The sequence below is a fragment of the Coturnix japonica genome, chromosome 2 (genome assembly GCF_054131305.1).
Source record: "Coturnix japonica strain WE chromosome 2, WE-NBRP24, whole genome shotgun sequence".
NCBI classification, from domain to species: Eukaryota; Metazoa; Chordata; class Aves; order Galliformes; family Phasianidae; genus Coturnix; species Coturnix japonica.
Window position 1 is genome coordinate 19,940,608 of NC_140664.1, and position 18,859 is coordinate 19,959,466.

General features: G+C 38.5%; 1 protein-coding gene across 4 annotated transcripts in view; it reads right to left on the bottom strand.

Moving 5' to 3' along the window:
• Nucleotides 1–337: 337 nt before the first annotated feature.
• The window catches only part of MTDH (metadherin), a 33,365-nt gene continuing 14,843 nt past the window's right edge, over nucleotides 338–18,859 (bottom strand). For 2 of the 4 annotated variants that reach the window (XM_085539398.1, XM_015856102.3), the window contains 8 exons: nucleotides 17,388–17,639; nucleotides 13,980–14,066; nucleotides 10,275–10,373; nucleotides 8,700–8,827; nucleotides 8,062–8,181; nucleotides 7,367–7,486; nucleotides 4,316–4,472; nucleotides 338–3,129 (listed from right to left, as the gene is read on the bottom strand). In XM_085539398.1, coding sequence (XP_085395524.1) covers nucleotides 3,059–3,129; nucleotides 4,316–4,472; nucleotides 7,367–7,486; nucleotides 8,062–8,181; nucleotides 8,700–8,827; nucleotides 10,275–10,373; nucleotides 13,980–14,066; nucleotides 17,388–17,639 — 1,034 coding nt within the window. In that variant the 3' untranslated portion in view covers nucleotides 338–3,058. The remainder of the gene's footprint in view (nucleotides 3,130–4,315; nucleotides 4,473–7,366; nucleotides 7,487–8,061; nucleotides 8,182–8,699; nucleotides 8,828–10,274; nucleotides 10,374–13,979; nucleotides 14,067–17,387; nucleotides 17,640–18,859) is intronic. The other 2 variants (XM_015856103.3, XM_015856104.3) reach the window with 2 other exon arrangements.

An 18,859-nucleotide genomic window follows, 5' to 3' on the forward strand; every position in this document is an offset into this window, starting at 1 on the left:
AGTGGTAACTATCTCAAGCAGCCCTTCCTTTTCTAGACGAGTGATAGCACCAGTACAAAGCACAGTTGGGACCCCTTCAGGATTTGTTGTCTGCGGATCAAGCAATAAAGGTGAGGGCTGGGAAGAAAGGAACATGAACTACAAGGGCTGAACTCTTTGGAGTGTTTTTCTTTCAGTTTTTTAAACAACAAAGGTTGTTTACATTAGGTATTCTGGTATCACCTCACAGCTGTTATCTCAAACCTCCCTTCACAGGACAATCCGTCAGCGAGGAGCCGCGACTCAGGCAGTTTCCAAGGAGATACAACCCGGTTACAACACAACAGTACTAGAAGTGTTTCTATAAAGTTTGAAATGTTTTTAATATGTACATTCTTCGTCAATATCAAAGTAGTGCTTTTTCTCTCGCACGTTTTCTTTAGACTTCTAAAAGGGCATCAGAAATACAGTTTTCATTGCCTTCCAAATCAACGCACAGGTTGTGGTTACCTCCGTAACAAGCACATACGAGTTCTGTACACCTCCCCGTCCCCACAAAAGGAAAATATGCCATGAGTACCCGATTACACAGCATCACAACAAGATTAAATTACACGTACAAATAATTCCAGAGTACTTAAAAAAAAAAAACAACCCCAACATGTTGGATTGATGAAGCCATTCCATGCATTCAATAACAAAAAGGAAAAGAAAAAATAAAGTAGGCTGTTGTTTCTTTAAATGGTGTTTTTCTATGTCGGTACCAAAGTCTGGAGTCAGTGTATCATTAAGAGTAACCGTTGCTGGAGCCATAGGAACACGACAATACACAGATAACCAAGTTTCTATTCATAGACAATACGCTATACTGTTACTACCTCTTCAATGAGTGTCAAACAAGGCGAGGCTCGCTTTCTAAGACATGGAAACCGCATGGTAAGAAAACAGTAAGAGGCGCTGCTCAATAGGTAACAACATTTGGAAAGGAAGGCTACGTATTGATACCATCCTGTTTGGGAGCAGCACTTTACCAGCAGGGCTCCTACCTTGTTTGTTTGATAGTTTTGTTTTTCCAGACAGAGCTATGAGCATGTGAACCCAAGAACACCACCAACTGCGCCATGAAGAGACCAAAACCCAGCTGTATGCAGTGACTCTGCTCTGGGACAGTCCCTCCCTCTGTATCGCCTCCAAGAGCAGCCCATCGCACAACATACAGATTGAAAGGAGACCTTTCTGAAAGTACATTACAAACCTGAATTCAAAGGGCGATCTCTAGCCAAGAAAATGTAAAACTAAAGTATTATTTACACACATACAACTCTGTATGATTTTGTAACATCCCATTTGTGTGTCGGCCTTCGGATACTCCTTGAAAACTGTACCTCAGAGCTCTCTATTTAGCTTATGAGAATCCTGCCTGACAGCCATCAGCATCAGGCATTATCCCCCCAGCAAATTAATGAGTACTGTTAATATGCTGAATTTATTCTGACAAGTGGGTTTAGAGGTCACCCGATCCTGACACACAGGCGTCAATACCTGTGTAAATTAGTATTCATTTATTGGCAAAGTTGACCACCAGCAAGGTGCATTTTCGGTACAAGTAAAACCAGCTTGCTTCATTAACTAATCTTGTCCTGTAGCAGTTAACAATTCTGCTCAAGGTAGAAAACCAGAAGTCAATCACCTAGAAACATCTCGGTTTCTCTACGAATGCCAGCAGGTGATGTTAATCACCCTCTGCATCAAACAGTTTGTTGTAAAGGCTATTTACAGTGTCCATGGCTGAGCATGCACCTTACAGACACAAACACAGCTGTCAGGTCGTTACCACGTAGTTACACAGTGCCTGAAAATGACAACACATCTTAAACACCATTTTAATTAACAGTTTCAAGCAGGAAATGTTCTTTATTTTTCGTAACTGCTATACTTGAGTTAATGTCTGTCTTTTCTTTATAAAAACACAAACTCCTGTTCAGAAGTCCAGACAATTCTACACACTACAGGTTAAGGCAGTAAAAAAAAAAAAAAAAAGGACGTGTTCCTGATAACTGGTCTTGCTGATGTCAATTAAAGCTGTCTGAAGCCACTGCAGTTCTCCAACAGGTCATCGAAATCCCATATAATTTGTCGAGTGAAAGAAGTTCACCTTATTTTGAGCTTTAGCAGTAGAGAATAAAAGAGAATTGGGTGCGGTAAATGAGTAAGTTTCAAGGGAAGAGAACATCTGATCTCAATTCCTTGCATGATTTTAGGAGTTCAAAGTGTTACAGTTTTGGATGGGAATTTGAATCAACCGAGAACTACAGCGAACGAAGCAGAAAAACCCATTATTATGCAGGTGACTGCGTTCTTAACAATATATTGTTATCTTCAACATTTCAAGTAAGGTAAGAGACATTATCAAAAATAACTTCATGGACCATACTTACGTTTCAAATCACATTCTCAAACTTGTAACCCAAAGTAGTTTTATTGTGTTAACTTCGTATACAAGCCACGAAGGCCTGACTTGTACAAATAATTACGATTTGCACTTGTGACTCCTGCAATAGCTAGCAGACTCGCTAACCAACTTACTGTAAGGATATGGCAGAGTACATGTTAAGTCAAAGCACTTTGATTTAGGCATGAAACAAATTCAAATGGTTGACATTCTGTGCTTCTACTGCATCACCCACAAGAGAGGCAAGAAACACCCACTATTGTACAGACAAATATTTTTTTTTTTACAGATAATCCTTCCTTGAAATTAACTTTTTATCCGCAGCAGTAGATGAGAATATAATCTGTTGTAAACAGGGCATTGTGTTTTAAAACCAGTTCTTATTTAAGATCTCTCTCCAAAAGTTGGAAAAACGGACTCTTCAGAATGTCTTGTAGCACGTTCTGTTTTCTATATTATAAAGTTACTCTCCTTTGATTCCTTTTTGAAGATGTGTGTGTTCACAGCAGTTCTGTTTTTAAAAATTGTTTGAAACTTATATAAAATTCTGTACATGTTCACAAATTATTGCATAAACAGCATAATCTTCATGACAGTATTCAGCAACGCATGTCCATCTCCGCAAGTTCACGTTTCCCTCCTTGCTTTTTTCTTCTTTTTAACTTGTTTGGGGGATTCCCAGCTTTCTTCAGACTTTGCTAGAAAATAGAACATAACTACAGAGTCACAACTGAGAACAGTTAGACAGACTTTCATGTTTACATCCTATGTTAAGATAAAGCAACAAGCATCATTTTTGACGGAGACTACTGCTTATCTGTTGTACCAAACAGGCTAATTTGAAGTGTCTCTAAAACAAAGTCTGCTAACTCCAACCTATTTTTATTACTTTTTTTTTTTACACCATAAATAATAAAATGAATGATTTTCTGTAATGTAACCCATCCAATAAGATGGAACACGACTAGTCATTATTATTATTAACTAGAAATAATCTAAGTGTACACAATGTTAACTGTTCACTTTCATAGGATTTTAACCACTGACTCCCTTCACAGAATCACAGAATGACTCGGGTTGGAAGGGACCTCAAGGATCATGTAGTTCCAATCCCCCTGCCTGGCAGGGCCACCAAACATACACACATTGGAGGTATTCAAGGCCAGGCAGAATGGGGCTCTGGGCAGCCTGACCAAGTTGGTGGCAGCTCTGCCCTGTGGCAGAGGGGTTGGAATTAGATGGGTTTTAAGGCCCCTTCCAACCCAAGCCATTCTATGATAATCCCACAACACTTACAAGTCAAAAGACTACTGTTTAAAATAATGAACTATATTAAGCTGTGGTTACATGCTATCCAAAATCAAGTAAAGCAGCAGTGTAATTTTATTAAAATAGATAGCCTTAGAACATGCTGGCTGACAGAAGTACTAAGTCAGGTGAAATATTTTATCTGTAGAACAGAAGATATTCTTCTGAATCGCCAAGGCTGGAATTGGTCACAAAAGCCTTCCTACTTCAGACCCAGAGCAATAAGCAGGATATTGACATATTAGCTGCTTAGTCACAGCATAGAACTCCAGTCCTGATGGTGAACAGTGCAGCCAAATGTCTGTCAAGGATCAGACAAGGCCAAAAATGTTTTCAGTCATTTGAGCATATAGAGTTCGTTTTTCTTCATGGCAAAAAGACATTTGCCAAACTAATTAAGTGAAAGCTATAATACCACAAGATCCATACCTAAAATACATACGTACATAGCTGATGTGCTACCCTACACCCAAACCCCAAGGCAAAGCACTGACTATACAAATTCTATGGAAAAAAGCCAACACACAAAAAGCCACACCCTAAATCCAGACCAAAGGACTGTACTGACATACTTACTCTGGGGAGGAGGCACACTGTTTTGCTTAATACTGGGACTAGAAACATCTGTCTCTTGCAGCATCTGTGGCACTTGGGAAGCAATCTTGACAGAATCACTCTCTGATACAATTACAGATGGCTCAGTAGAAACAGCAAGAGAAGGAGCCTCCTCAGGCTGTTGGAAAGAAAGAATACAATTTCCCAAAAGTTTACCATGCCATACATCAGTAAGGTTTTCTTACACGTTCTTATACTACTACTTAGCAACTGCTGGGAAGATGGCATTGAAAAAACAGTATTAAAAACCCTTAAAATTCAAATCAAGGCTGCAACGCTGACTGCCATCTAGTGCCAAAACTTTTAGTTGCATACAAGCAAAGCCACACAAACTAATTCCTCTTAATAAAAAAAAAAAAAACCAACAAAAAAACATCATGACATGTTAAGAAAGGGAGAAACAATCCCAAAGTCACTAAAAACCTAAAAAGATATTAAAATACATATTCAGAGTAAATGGAAGTCACTGACATACATGTTTTGTTTCAAGGCAAGATGGTTAGGTTCAGTTGTATGACTAAAACATTTCCAATTATCTTGGAAATTATTTTGAAGGTTGCCACCAGAGAGCTGAACTGTAACTGTAGCTTATTGGGTAGCACCTAAGGGATTTAAAGTGCAGTAAAACAGAAGTTGAAGTAAAAATAAAAGAAGATATTTCACTAGGAAAGTCAGAGCAAAAAAAAAAAATTACTACATGATCCCATGGCAGGCAACCCACTGACAAAGAGGCTTCAGATAACAATATACTACAATAAAATTGAGCATCAGTCAAGAAACAAACTTAAGGACATTATTTAGAAGCAATAGCTACAGTTGTGCCACAACAGCAACAATGTGAAACTATCAGAGCATAATGGTATGTCTATATCCAGTACTCAGTGCAGATGTGCACAGTTCTAAGATTACCATTATTAGTTTATAGCATCGTCATCATTAATGTAAAAAAAAGTTGCTTACATCATACATAAATTTCTATAATCTTTTATGAATAGAGAAGTTTGCTGCACAGCTGATACAAGCCTGAAAAGGGAGCTATTGTCACAGAGCATGACGTTAATTATAGTTGCCATCTCAAAACTATTACAAATGAAAGATTTTCATCAGTCTCTTGATGTAAGACTCTTCAGCAGCATCTGTGGCGATAGAGCAAGGCGAAATGGCTTCAAGCACAGGGAAGGTAGATTTAAGTTAGATATAAGGAAAATATCCACAGTGACAGCGGGGAGGCACTAGAACAGATTACCTAGCCTTGTGTTTAATGCCCCACCCTTTGAAACTTCCAAGGTGAGGCTGGATCAGGCCCTGGGCAACCTGCTCTAGCTGTGGTGTCCTTGTGTATTGCAGGGGAGTTGGACTAGATGACCTTCAGAGGTCCCTTTCAACTCTAAAGATTCTATGATCCTATGATCCTTTGAGAGTTGTACCTTCTGAAAAAATATACTGGAGGTTTCCCTTAGCATGCGCAGCCTAATGTATAAATAAGTGAATGTATTATGTGGGGAACTATTACCAGATTAAAAAAAGGAAAAAGTGCTCAGTGTCTTCCTGTTTCTGGTCTTCATTAGGCCACAAGTTGTATCAGAGGAAGTTTAGGTTAGATATAAGGAAAAACTTTTTCTCTCAGAGAGTGGTCAGGCACTGTAATGGCTGCCTAGGGAGGTGGTGGAGTCGCTATCCCTGGCAGTGTTCAAGAGGCATCTGGATGAGGAGCTATGAGATATGGTTTAGTGGCTTGTGGTAGCAATGGTAATGGGAGGACGGCTGGACTAGATGATCTTGTAGGTCCTTTCCAACCTTGTGATTCTATAAAATTCTGAGTAACTAGTTTGTGTACTCTAATATTAGATTTATTTCCCTCATACTTAGTTCTCATGCTCCTTCTCCTTGTATTTGCTTCTCAGCCTCCAAAATATTTGCTCAAGAAGAGATCATCTCTGGCAGAAACTCAGGTCATCCACTGCAGTCTTCAGTTAAAGACTATTTCTAAAACTTTTTGTAACAAGGAAGTCAAAAAACATCAGAAAACCACTTAGCATAAGCAAAATTGCAGAAAAGCCAAATTTGATGTCAAAGCATCTTGAAAACAACTGACAGGTCATTGACAGGATTGCTTAAGTCTAAAAAACAGCCAGTACACAATCCTGGCTTACAACAGAGCTGATGCTGTTTAACCATTAAGTTGGGACTAGTTTTAATTACTAAGCAATGAGGTAGTCTGCTGAAACTGAGCTAATGTTTGAGAGTGCTTCTCAAGTCATACATTCTCAACATGCAGTTTCTCCAGCTTTTCTCTATTGACCTGCAGCCTTCCATATAGGACTCCATTCTAATATTTTGATTCACATATTAAGACTCCAATATCTTTAGTAACAAATGCTTACTTTCTGAAATGAAAAACTCAGTATTCTGAGGTACCATCTCACTGGTACTGTTTGTTCCTTATGGAGTACAAAATACTATCAGAAATATTGACTATTTTACTCCTTCCTGAAGTGTGATGCTGGGGGGACAACTCTACCTAACAGATCTATTTGGAGAAAGATTAAAGAACTTGTATTCTGTGTATACATTTAAACTGTGAGCCAAAGCAAACAGTCCATTTGTGAACTGGTTTAATGACAACTCAGAATGAAGAATTACCAACTTACTGTATCCTGTTTGCGAAGAAGCCAAAAAATATGCTAAGGTTATAGTCTTGTACCCTTACCTATTTATTCTTAGGTTCTAAGATTTCAAAGTTTTAGCCATTTATTCAAAGAAATGAAAAAATCCAACCCTGAAAGTCAAGAAAAGGACTACTGTTTGAGCAAATAATGTTTTCAGAGTGGATGCCTCTTTTGAAAACTCATAACTGACCTGTACTTAGTAACTTCAACCTCTTGATCACCTTCATATTAATAAAAGTAATTCAAAGCAGTATTCTTACAGTAATACCACCATACACAAATTAATGTTTCGATACATCTTAAATGTTTCAAAATCAGAAATCACACAATTTTGTCTTCCTACCTTAGCTGGTTCACTAGTACTTATGGTCTTCAGAGAAAAAGCTATTTCCTGCTGTGGTTTAGCTTTTGAGGTATCCTCATGAAATTCCCCTCCAGCTTCTCTGTCCAGTTCCTCAGTGTCCTACCAAGCGGGAGGGGGAGGGGAAATGGAAGCCTTTTAATATTTGATATTTAACTAGAACTCTTGATAAGAATTATCTTTTACAATTGTTGTGACGGGACAATCTCAGACTAAAAACATGACAACCACAAGAAGCAAATCCAAAGTAAGTATGACTGAAGTACTGCCTTCCCCCCTCCAATTTAACTATCCTGCCAGATTCAACTGAGAATTCCTTTTTTTGTGAAGAACATAAGTTATGAATGGCTGCCACCAGAGGCAGAAAAGCAGGATGTATTCTCAGCATGCCCTGACAAAAGATTTTTCCTACTTGAAAAATACTTGTTTTCAGCTATTCAAACACACTTCAATTGCCAAGTGCAACCTGCTTTTGCTATTTATACAATAAACGTGTTTCCATAAATCCAGCAGAACTACAACGTATTTACCAGCCAATTCATAGAATCAATCAAATTAAAGGAAATGCTGACAAATTAAACTCTCATGCAAAAGAGTAGTAGACTTCACAACAAATAAATCAATTTCATCTTTCTCTGATTTTGGAATTCCTCACAAACTGATCTTACTCCATTTACCTGTGAAGGAGAGTTAGCTTCTTCACCTTGCTTCTTCTTTTTCTTCTTCTTTTTCTTGGACTTCCCACTTGTAGAACTTTGAAGAACTGGCTCTGCTTTTTCTCTTTCGTTATCTAAAGCCTTTGATATAGAAATAAGATATATTTAATAACCTTTTCATATGCTATACATAAATTACCGGCTGCAATGCCTGTAACTACCCATAAAACTGGAAGCGAATCTTATCTGTTCATTTTGGGAAGACCACACTCTTTATACACTCTCTAAAAGCGGAAGTATAGGAGCTGGGAATGAAAAATGCAGCAGAGAACAATGGACTGGTGGCACAGAAATGCTGCTTTTCTCAATATTATTCTTTTTGGTGTGAAGTGTTTATGAAGAGAAATCCAAATCCTTGATTAGTACATAATGAAAGGTAATACCTTACGTTATGGTGGGACAGCAAGATTTGATGTGGAGCTAATTGATTGGTTTCTATTTTACCTATTAGCAACATCCATCTTTACACATTAACAAAATTACGATGTTCTTATCAGGGTAAAGGAGAGATTACCTTTATCATCACCTTTAAGTTGCTTTAAGAAATGGGAGCGGTAAGGGCAAAGTCTTGGTGCTAAGGAGAAAATATCACCTTTTACCTTCTGAACATCAGATAATGCCTCTTCAGGCTGTGGAACAGAAGCAACTTTTTCTTCATCTACCCAGTTTCCCCACTCTTCCGCTGGTGCGTTCCAATCAGAGCTAGGATCAGCAGAAGAAAGTCCATCTACAAAGATAAAGGAGATTTTCAGGAAAGTTTTTGTACTTTAGAGGTGCTCCTTGAGGCTTCAAAAATAATTTAAAAAAATACTATGCAAAGAACTCTCCCTGATACCAAGATATAAAGAGGCATTTCCCCGTATTTCCAAAAAAATTAAGTATGTAGACTTTGGCAAGTAATGAGTCAGTTCTGATAGGATTACAAACTAGACACAGCATCAGCTATCTAGATGCAATTCAGAACACTCACATGGGCAATGTAAAGAAGGACAAATTTAAGTAAAGTTCCTTATCTCAATTTTTTCTAGTTCGTGAAGGAATTTGGATGAGCTGTGAATAACAATAATGTTTAGAAATTACTTTTTAAAAGTAACTTATCTAAAACTGTCTTACTGAGCAAATGTCTTCTTGTAACAGACATTTCTTAAAATGTTAGAAGAAATAAGGTATTAAAGCCCCAATTCCATTTTGCTAGTATTATCATTTTACAATGGTACATTATGACAGCAGGATGACAGGTTTATTTGTATACAGATTAAAAAGCCTAGAAGGGAAGAACTCAGCCTTTGACAGCCTGCTTAGCAGAAAGCTATAGTAAGCTTCTTGCAAAACCGAGCAGCTTGTAAGACATGATATAAACACAAAATGAAAGACTATCAGCAATAATATTTCTTGCCCTCGGTCAATGCCAAATGTGAAGATGCAAACAGTCTGCCAGCTACAGGAGAATTCAATTTAAATACGTGAAAACTTACATAAGAAAAAATAGTTAAACCAACTATATTTACTAACAAATACTCTGAAAACAAAAGTACAGTAGGATTTTAAGATTACTTAGGATTTCTCTCCCCTCATCTCCTGCTTTCATGCATAAATTTGACCTAAACTTCATACTTTGAAACATTAACATTAAAATTAACTGATCTGAAAGAAATCACTACGCAGTGTAAAGCTCAATAACCTTTGTCTAAGAAACTAATGGTGGGACAATAAAGAAAAAAAATACAATCTTTTCAATAAAATATAAAAATTCAGTTTCTGCACACGCAGCTACCTTCCTTGTATTGAACCTGATAAGCCAGCAAGGTATATTGACATATCACTTAGAGCTGAAGTGCATTACTAGGAACAGGGAAATAATGGAACTTCAATTACTTGGTATCTATGAATAAACTACTTGATTATAAGAAGGTATAACCATAAACATTCTATGCCCAGAAATGTGAATAAATTATATAAATTCTAAACTCATGATGTAAAACTATAACTTCTCAATGACTCACTGAAACGTGCTTCTCTAATCCTTCAACCAGATAGACAAATATGTAAAGGCAAACTCAATTACTCTACTAATGCACTATAGCAACTGGCTAATGCAAGGAGCTACTAAGTATGTACGCTGTATAGCGGTAGCAATTGCTATTTTTGTTAATGAACATTTTAGAGGAACATACTTAACCCAGACCATTCATCATCAACAGGGGGCTGAGCGTGACTTAAATCCCATGGAAAATCAGAAGTACCAGCTTGAGAAACTGATTCACTGTTGGATCCTGAAAGGGAATAAATGAAGTTATATTTGTAAGCTGCGAGCTTCCTGAATCACCTTAGATAAAGGAATTCAAAGCAAAGCAACAAAGGAAGACAGAAGACTGAAAAACAGACAAACAAAAAGAGTCATATTCTAAAGACCGTACAATACAAGGAAACTACAAGCTCTTCAGAATTAAATATTTCTAGAAAACTAGAGAATCAGAAAAAAGCAAAATTAGTAGACTATGGGGAGAAAAAAAAGGGGTAATACAAATGAACTTTATTTTTATTATTATTTTAAAACAGCTTTTTTTGCCTCGGTGTTCTCTGATAACTGCCTGTCACACCACCCTCAAATGTTTTGTTTAATAGGATGGGACTGGGGAAACAACATCCCTCTCCCACTGTAAGTGAAGATCCAGTTTGAGACCTGGGGAACCTGAATATCCACAAGCCTCTGGGTCCTGACAAGATGAATCCCAGAGTCCTAATGGAAGTGGCTGATGTAGATGCCAAACCACTCCCTATGATATCTGACAAATTGTGGCAATCAGATGAAGTCCCTGTTGACTGGAAAAATGGCACCATCACAACTATTTCTAAGAAGGGTAAAAAGGATGATTCCATGTACTACCAACCTCTCGGCCTCACCTCTGTGCCAGGAAGAGACCATGGAGCAGATCCTCCTGCAAGCAATGCTAAAATACATGGAAGACTGAGAGGTGATATGGGAGAACCAGCATGGCTTCACCAAGGACATAATCTGCTTGACCAATCAGTGGCCTTTTATAATGGTGTCACTGCACCAATGGACAAGGGAGGAGCCACTTATGTCACCTATCTGGACTTCAGTAAGGTCTTTGACATAGTATACTACAACATCCTTCTCACCTAATCAGAAAGATACGGATTTGATGGGTGGACTGTTTGACGGACGAAGAACAAGCTACCAGCTAGTAGTAGGCTGAGCGCAGGCAGTGGAGGTCAATGGCTCCACATCTACATGGGGATCAGCAACAAGTGGTGGCCCCCAAGGGGTTGATGCTGGGCCCAAAACTCTTTAACATCTTCATCTACGACACTGACAGTGGGGTCATGTACACCCTCAGCAAGTTTGAAGATGACATCAAACTGTGGGGTAGGGTCAACGCACCAGAGGGAGGGGATGCCACCCAGAAGGACCTAGGTAGGCTTGAGCAGCATGCACTGGTGTACCACGTGAGGTTCAACAAACCCAAATGCAAGGTCTTGCACTTGGGTCAAGTCAAGGTAACCCCCATTACCAATACAAACTGAGGATGAAAGGACTGAGCACAGCCCTGCTGAAAGAGACGTGGGGGTACGGATGGATAGTAAGCTGGACATGAGGCAGCAACGTGCCCTTACAGACCAGAAAGCCAACCATATTCTGGCCCGCATCAAAAGAAGTGTGGCCTGCAGAGTGAGGGAGGTGATCCTGCCTCTCTACTCTGTGCTGGTGAGGCCTCACCTCAAATACTGTGTCCAGATGTGGAGTCCTCAGTACAGGAGAGACATAGACCAGTTGGAGCTCATCCAGAGAAAGGCTACAAAAATTATCCACAGAATGGAACACCTCTCCTATGAGGACAGGCTAAGAGAGCTGGGGCTGTTCAGCCTGGAGAAAAGAAAGCTGCAACATGACCTGAGAGCCTTTCTATATCTAAATGGGAGCCACAGGAAAAAAGGGGACAAACTCTTTAGCAGGGTGTGCTGTGATAGAACAAGAAGAAATTGTTTCAATCTAAAATAATGAAGAGATTTAGACTGGACATAAGGAAGACATTTTTTGTTTTTGTTTTGTTTTTTTACATTAAGGGTGATGAGACACTGGAATAGGTTGCCCAGAGATGCAGTGGATGCCCTGTCCCTGGAGACTTTCAAGGTCAGGCTGATTAGGCCCTGGGCTACCTGATCTAACTGTGGTGTCCATGCTCATTGCAGGGGAGTTGGAATAAATGACCTTTAAAGGTCCTTTCCAACACTAAGAATTTTATGACTCTATGAATAACAGCATTCTTAAGATTTGCAGCCGTCTCCTCAAAATGGAAAACAATAACTTCACAACCCACAAAATTTCCATCACCTTCTATAATTTAGCTTTCAAAAAAGCAGCCTAAGATAAACAACTACTAGAAAACTTCATCATTTGCACCAGATACAGCAATTACATTATTCACCAGTAAGAATCAAATTCTCAGTTCAAGTAAAAGTTTCCAGAAGAATAAAGGCAGCAGGACAAAGAGCAAGGCCAATACCAGCTATGATAGTGTTAGACATTTAACAACATTATTTTAGAAAAATAGGGCAAGCAGAAACAATTTAGAAAAAAAAACCCATGAAGTTCAATTGTGAGACTAAAATAAATTAATATACGTTATGATGAGAATTGTTTTTGAAATGAGTAAGTTTAAGTAGCCAAATATGGTCCTATCTGGTTCTCTCTAATTCATAAACTCTTCTGCGAAAGATATCTCAAGTGACTGGAATCTTGCCACATTCTCATCTTCTGCCAGCTGGTCACAACAGAAAGCAGTAATATTCATTAGTATGGAATTATGACACTGTTGACTGATGTGCATCAAAGATGATGAATATACTCCATTTATGCTTCTCTCTGAATTGAAGTTGGAATGATGCTGTTGCAGATGCATCACAGATCAGTCTCTTTCTCTTAATAACTGAATTTCCTTAAGTTTCAGAGTAGCAACTGAACTTGAATTCAAGTGGCACCCTTGGAAAATCAAATTTTATTAAAATGTTTTGTCTTAATTGCACAAACTTTCATTAATGGAACTGGTCTTCAGAAAGTATGGTGAATTAAACCTTGACAATCACGACTTCTTTATTAAACTGGCACAGAAGTGCACAGAGAATGAAAGGCTTGTGAGCTATAAGACAACAAGCTCCAGGTTTGCAGTTTAAAGACTGCAGAATGCAATACAAGTAGAAGTCTAAGCACGTGAGCACTTGGCTAGCTACCTCCTAGAAGAAAATAGCCACACCAAGCTCCAAGGTAATTGGAGTAAGCAAGCAAGAGCAGAAAACCTGACATACAATTCCTTTATTGCATAATAAATCACTGAAGCACTCATGTCAGTGGCGCAATACACAGGATTTGTTAGGAAGCCAGGTTTGCACTCTACAGCGATTTCACCCTTTAAAACAAGAAAATTCTGCACTTCAGCTTTCTCATCCATCCTGAAGAGCAAGGACTTGGGAATTTTACTGAACACATTTTTCCAGTAGTGCTTCCGTTTCAGGAAGGAAAACAAATGAACAAACCAACAATCAATGAACAGTAAAATCCCTCAAAATTCTGGGTAAACAGACCTTCCTTGAAAGCAATTTTCAAATCTTCATCTTGAAATGTAGCAATACCAAGCATTGACTATCAATTTTAAAGTTACTTTATCGCATTATTGCAGCATAATAAGAAAAAAGAAAAAGCTTCCCAGACTTCCACAAAGCAGGTCTTCTACTTGTTTACATTTACCACTACTATTTCAAAGGACAATTCAGAAAAATACAAATTAATAACATTTGGCAAATCCTATTTCCATCTGGTAGGGAAGCAGAGAGAAGGATCTCTGGAAGCACATACATACCAGAAACTCCAGGAGTTAATCCAAAAGAAGAGAAAGAAGTAGAATTCTGTTCGGAGGTATTAATCCTTGCATCTACCTTCCAAGCATCTGTAGGAAAGTACAGGGGGGAAAAAAAAGCCAACAAATTTCACACTGCTGGCAATATTGAAGAAGTTCGCTATTTAATGATGAACATGGTGAGAAAAACAGAGGAAGTTCTAGTCATATTAACATTCTACAAAACTGAATTATTTTGATTATTAATGATATAATCAGTGCTGATAAGTGGCGTGAATGTGTGAACATTCAGTTTGAAGTGATTTTCAAACTATCTTCCTCTCCCTACAGACTTTTCTATATGAAACAAGTTTTGTTTTTTTTTCCCTATAAACTCTTAGAGGAGAAGCTGATTGTGTTTTGAGCCCCCCACTGCTGTAATTTTCCCCACCTTTCCTTCACCTGAGCTATTAAACATCTTACGTTAGTTCTGTAGATGACATCTAGCTTACAGAAAATTGCTTATTATGTTGTATTTCTGACAAATAGGTGCTGATGGAAAATTAGGACATTTAATTGACTCTGAAGCATAAAGCAGAAAACAAAACAAAATAACCAGTGACACAATTGTGTTAAAAGAAACAGACGGTAAGACCCTGATTACAAATAAAAGCTACCAGGCATTTAACAAACTACAAAACAGAATAAATCAGGATGGGAGGGATCTCAGAAGGTTCCTAGTACACCCTCCTTCTCAACACAGTCAGCTCAGAGGTCAGACCAGGATGCACAGCATTCTATCCAGCTGGGTATTAAAGACTAAAGGATGAAGACTGTGGCTACTAAGAAAGGCTGTGCAAGGGCTGTTCAATCTTAATGCCGCCTATTTATTATGTTGCCCCACGATGTCAGAGGCAGATGTTGGTAGTATGGCAGTAAAGGATGAACTCCCTCCAATATTCCCTTACATTTGCTGCCATGTGACAGGTGACAGCAGAAAGGTAGTCTGACAACACAATATTTGACATGGTAACACATATGAAGCAAAGGTGTGTCATTGAAATTCTCCATGCCAAAAAAATTGTACCCACTGACATTCATGGATGCTTGATAAATGTACATTTCAGCTGTGGCAAAAGTGATATAAAAGACAAACCACATTCAGCTCATCTGCACAAATTAGCTAATGGCAGTGACTGTGTTGAAAAACAGTATTCTGTGGCTGGGAATCTGCTCTACCAGAGTTATTATAGAATTTGTAGCTGCTTTAGACTCCACCAAAAATAAATAGGAGGCATTACTTTTGGAGCAACCTACATACAATGCCTTGTGGTGAAAAAGTTTTTCCTTATATTCAGTACAAATCTTCTATTTCAGTTTATGTCTGTTGACTCATCTTTCTACCATACACCACTGTAAAGTAGTCTCTGTCTTAGAAACACCTTGCAGGTTCTGGAAGGCTGCTGTTAGGTCCTCCTGTAGCCCTCCTTTTCCCAGGCAAGATGAGCCTCATTCCCTTAGCTTCTCCTCAAAGGGCAAGTGCTTCAACAACCAACCATTCCTGAGTTCAATGTATCTGTTCCAGTAGATCAATATCCTTTCTGTACAGGGGAGCCTCCACACTGGGTACAGTATTCCAGATTAGGCCCAAGAAGTGCTCAGTAGAAGGGGATAATTACTACCACAATTGACTGACTGACTAATGTTAACTCAGCCCTGAACTCTGCTGGTGTCCTCTGCTTCAAGGGCATTTCATTTCTGCGTCCACCAGAGACAATACTGAAAGCCCTACTGAAGTTATGGAAAAAGGATATCTATTGCTCTCCCCTTCATCCACAAATCACGCCACTTTAGCAGAAGCAGATCAGCCTAGTCAAACAAGATCTGCCCCCCACAACAAAACAAGAACGTGATGTTCAGTCAATAAGAAACACTGTATTAGAATATGAAGTACTGTCTGACAGGACAAGGGGAAATTGCTATAAACTAAAAGAAGAGAAATTCAGACTATATGTCAGGGAAAATTTCCACTGAGACGATGGTGAGGTGCTAAAGCAGACTGCTCAGGAAAGCTGTGGATACCACATCTCTAAAGGCATTCAAGGTCAGATTGAATGGGGCCCTGGGCAACCTGATCTAGTGCCTGATTAAGTGATTGGCAATCCCATCCATGGAAGGAGGTTTAGAATTAGATGATCTTTGAGATCCCTTCCAACCTAAGCCATTCTATGATGCAAGGCAGAATACAGCCTTCTGAAGAAATACCACAGAAATCAAAACACACCTTGGCTTCAACTTTGCAATAATCAAGCTTCCAAAAGAAATGCTTCCAGTAGTCTAGATTCAGATGCCACACATTAAGATACATGGGACAAATGAAATCTGTCTAGACTCATAGGAGTGTTTCTGACTAAAGAAGAACAATGACTTCCAAAAGTGAGTAGGATCTGAACAGTAAAAAGAACAACATTACAGTATCTACTAAATAAAAAGGCTGTTCCACAAATGAAAAAAAAAATAAAAAATCTCTTATTATTCAGGACAGTGTAAGCAACAAAGGCTAAGAATTGCACTTCAAAAGACTGAAAAATAACTTGTAATGAGAAAATAAGTGTCAGTGAAATCTATGAGCCTACCATAAGATCTAAGCAACCTTCATTGCTGAAACCTAAACAAATGATAAATAAAAGACAACATAAAATCATATCACAGAATCATAGAACGGCCTGGGTTGAAAAGGACCACAATGATCATGTAGTTTCACCCCCCTGCTATGTACAGGGTTCCCAACCACCAGACCAGGCTGCCCAGAGCCACATCCAGCCTGGCCTTGAATGCCTCCAGGGATGGGGCATCCACAGCCTCCTTGGGCAACCTGATCCAGTGTGTCAACACCCTCTGTGTGAAAAACTTCACCCTAGTATCTAACCTAAACCTTCCCTGTCTCAGTTTAAAACCATTCCCCCGTGTTCTATCACTATCCACCCTCACAAAGTCATTCTCCGTCCTATTTATGCTTCCTTGAAGTACTGGAAAGCCACAGGGAGGTGTCCCCAGAGTCTTCTCCAAACTAATTATAGCTTGTTTGATTGTTTTGTATCAACAGAACATATCAATGTTATAAAAAATATATATTAAAAAAGAAGTTACATTGCACTAAGACTTCACTAGGCAATTTCAGAATTTTAGGACAATGATATGAAAATTGGTTCCTACAAAGAAATAAAATTATTTCAGACAAAGCCAGTTCAGCTGTAATCAAAAACATAGATGATAGACCATAAGAAATTACAAGAAACAGAGAATTCTTACTTCACATTTCCCTAGAACATTCAATTATTACTCTAACATAGAGACAATATTCAAGAAATTAATTACTAAAAATTATATAAGAACATTTAAGTGATGCACATCTTCCTTAGAACATCTTACCAATGGGAGTGAACAAAGAACGCTCCTTCCAGGGCCTGCTCACCAGGGTTACACCCCAGTCCTTCCCATTCCCATTGGCATCTGCAGCATCTTGGGCCCAGGCAGATGTCTCAGTCTTCCTCTTCCCAGCTGTAGCTGAGGAAACAGGAGTCCACTTTTCCTCTCCTACACCAATCTGGGAGGAGATTTTTACAGGCTTCTCATTCCAGCTTCCACCATTTACTGTATGGCTTTCATTTAATCCTGAGGAAACTTTTATAAATAAAAGCATAATAAAAAATAACATTTAAAATACAATCTGGATGAATAGTTAAAATAGAATTTCTTTTTAATTCAACAACAAAAGGGGTAATTTCTCTTACAGATCGTGGTGATCTGATGTTGTGTAGAGAGTCTCATGTACTGAGCAAAGAGTGATTTCTGTTTTGTAACTATGGTAACATACAACAGTTCTATAAGCACAAACTGAAAGAAATGACCAAGGAACAGAAAACACTTTCTGAATGTTATGTGGAAATTACTAGAAGCGTAGCTATCATTAACTGGAGTCCACCAACTTAGAGGGAAAAGAACATGGTGAGCTCTCACTATGGTAAGAGATCACAAGCCTTGGCCTACAACTACTACAACTACTGTGCCAAGGAATTACAAGTCAAGGCAAGTTTCATATATACTTTCAGAGGACTCACTTCCTAAACATGACGAGCCTTTCTCAAATAGCCCTATCATGTGTTTGTTTTTTTTTTTTTGGTTTTGTTTTGTTTTTGTTTTTTAAAAAGAAATCTGCATCATTTAACAATAAAACTGCCAATCTGTGCAATATTTGTGTATCAAGAACGTAATGCAAATACTCAGCTATGTCAGCATAACATGCTTACAAAAGCTGCAGAATATTTTATTTCATAAACAAATTCCACTCAGGCAGCAAAAAGACATTCAAGGCAGCATCAGTGGCAAGGAAATTTGCTGAGTTCCGACTATATGTTCCTAGACAAATCCTATTTCCAAACACAGGCATCTGTAATAACCCAATCCCTATATCTAGAACTACTGCTCTTTTCCTACCCAACTCCAGGGCTGTTACACTCTGTCAATAAAAATTCTCACAGGAAGGCAACAAAAATAGCAAACACACAGAAACTACAGTGTAGCTGGTAAAGCAACTGTTGCAAACTAGTAAGAAGGTGGCAGAAGTCCTCAAGTAAAAGCTTGAATGTTCTGTTTATCAAATTGTTCTTCTATCACTTACATTCACTTTCTGTGCAATCAGCAACTTTTTACAAAAATCACATTAAACTGAAGGTTGGAATGGATCCCTGGAAGTCGCTTGATTCCACCCTTCACTGACTTCTGTACAGTTAATTTCAAAGTTTTATCACATTACTCAAGTTCTGGAAATCATAAAGGCTGAGAGTTCAAACCATCTCTGGGCGAACTTACTAAGAGCTTTTCTTCTCATGCCCAGTCAGAAT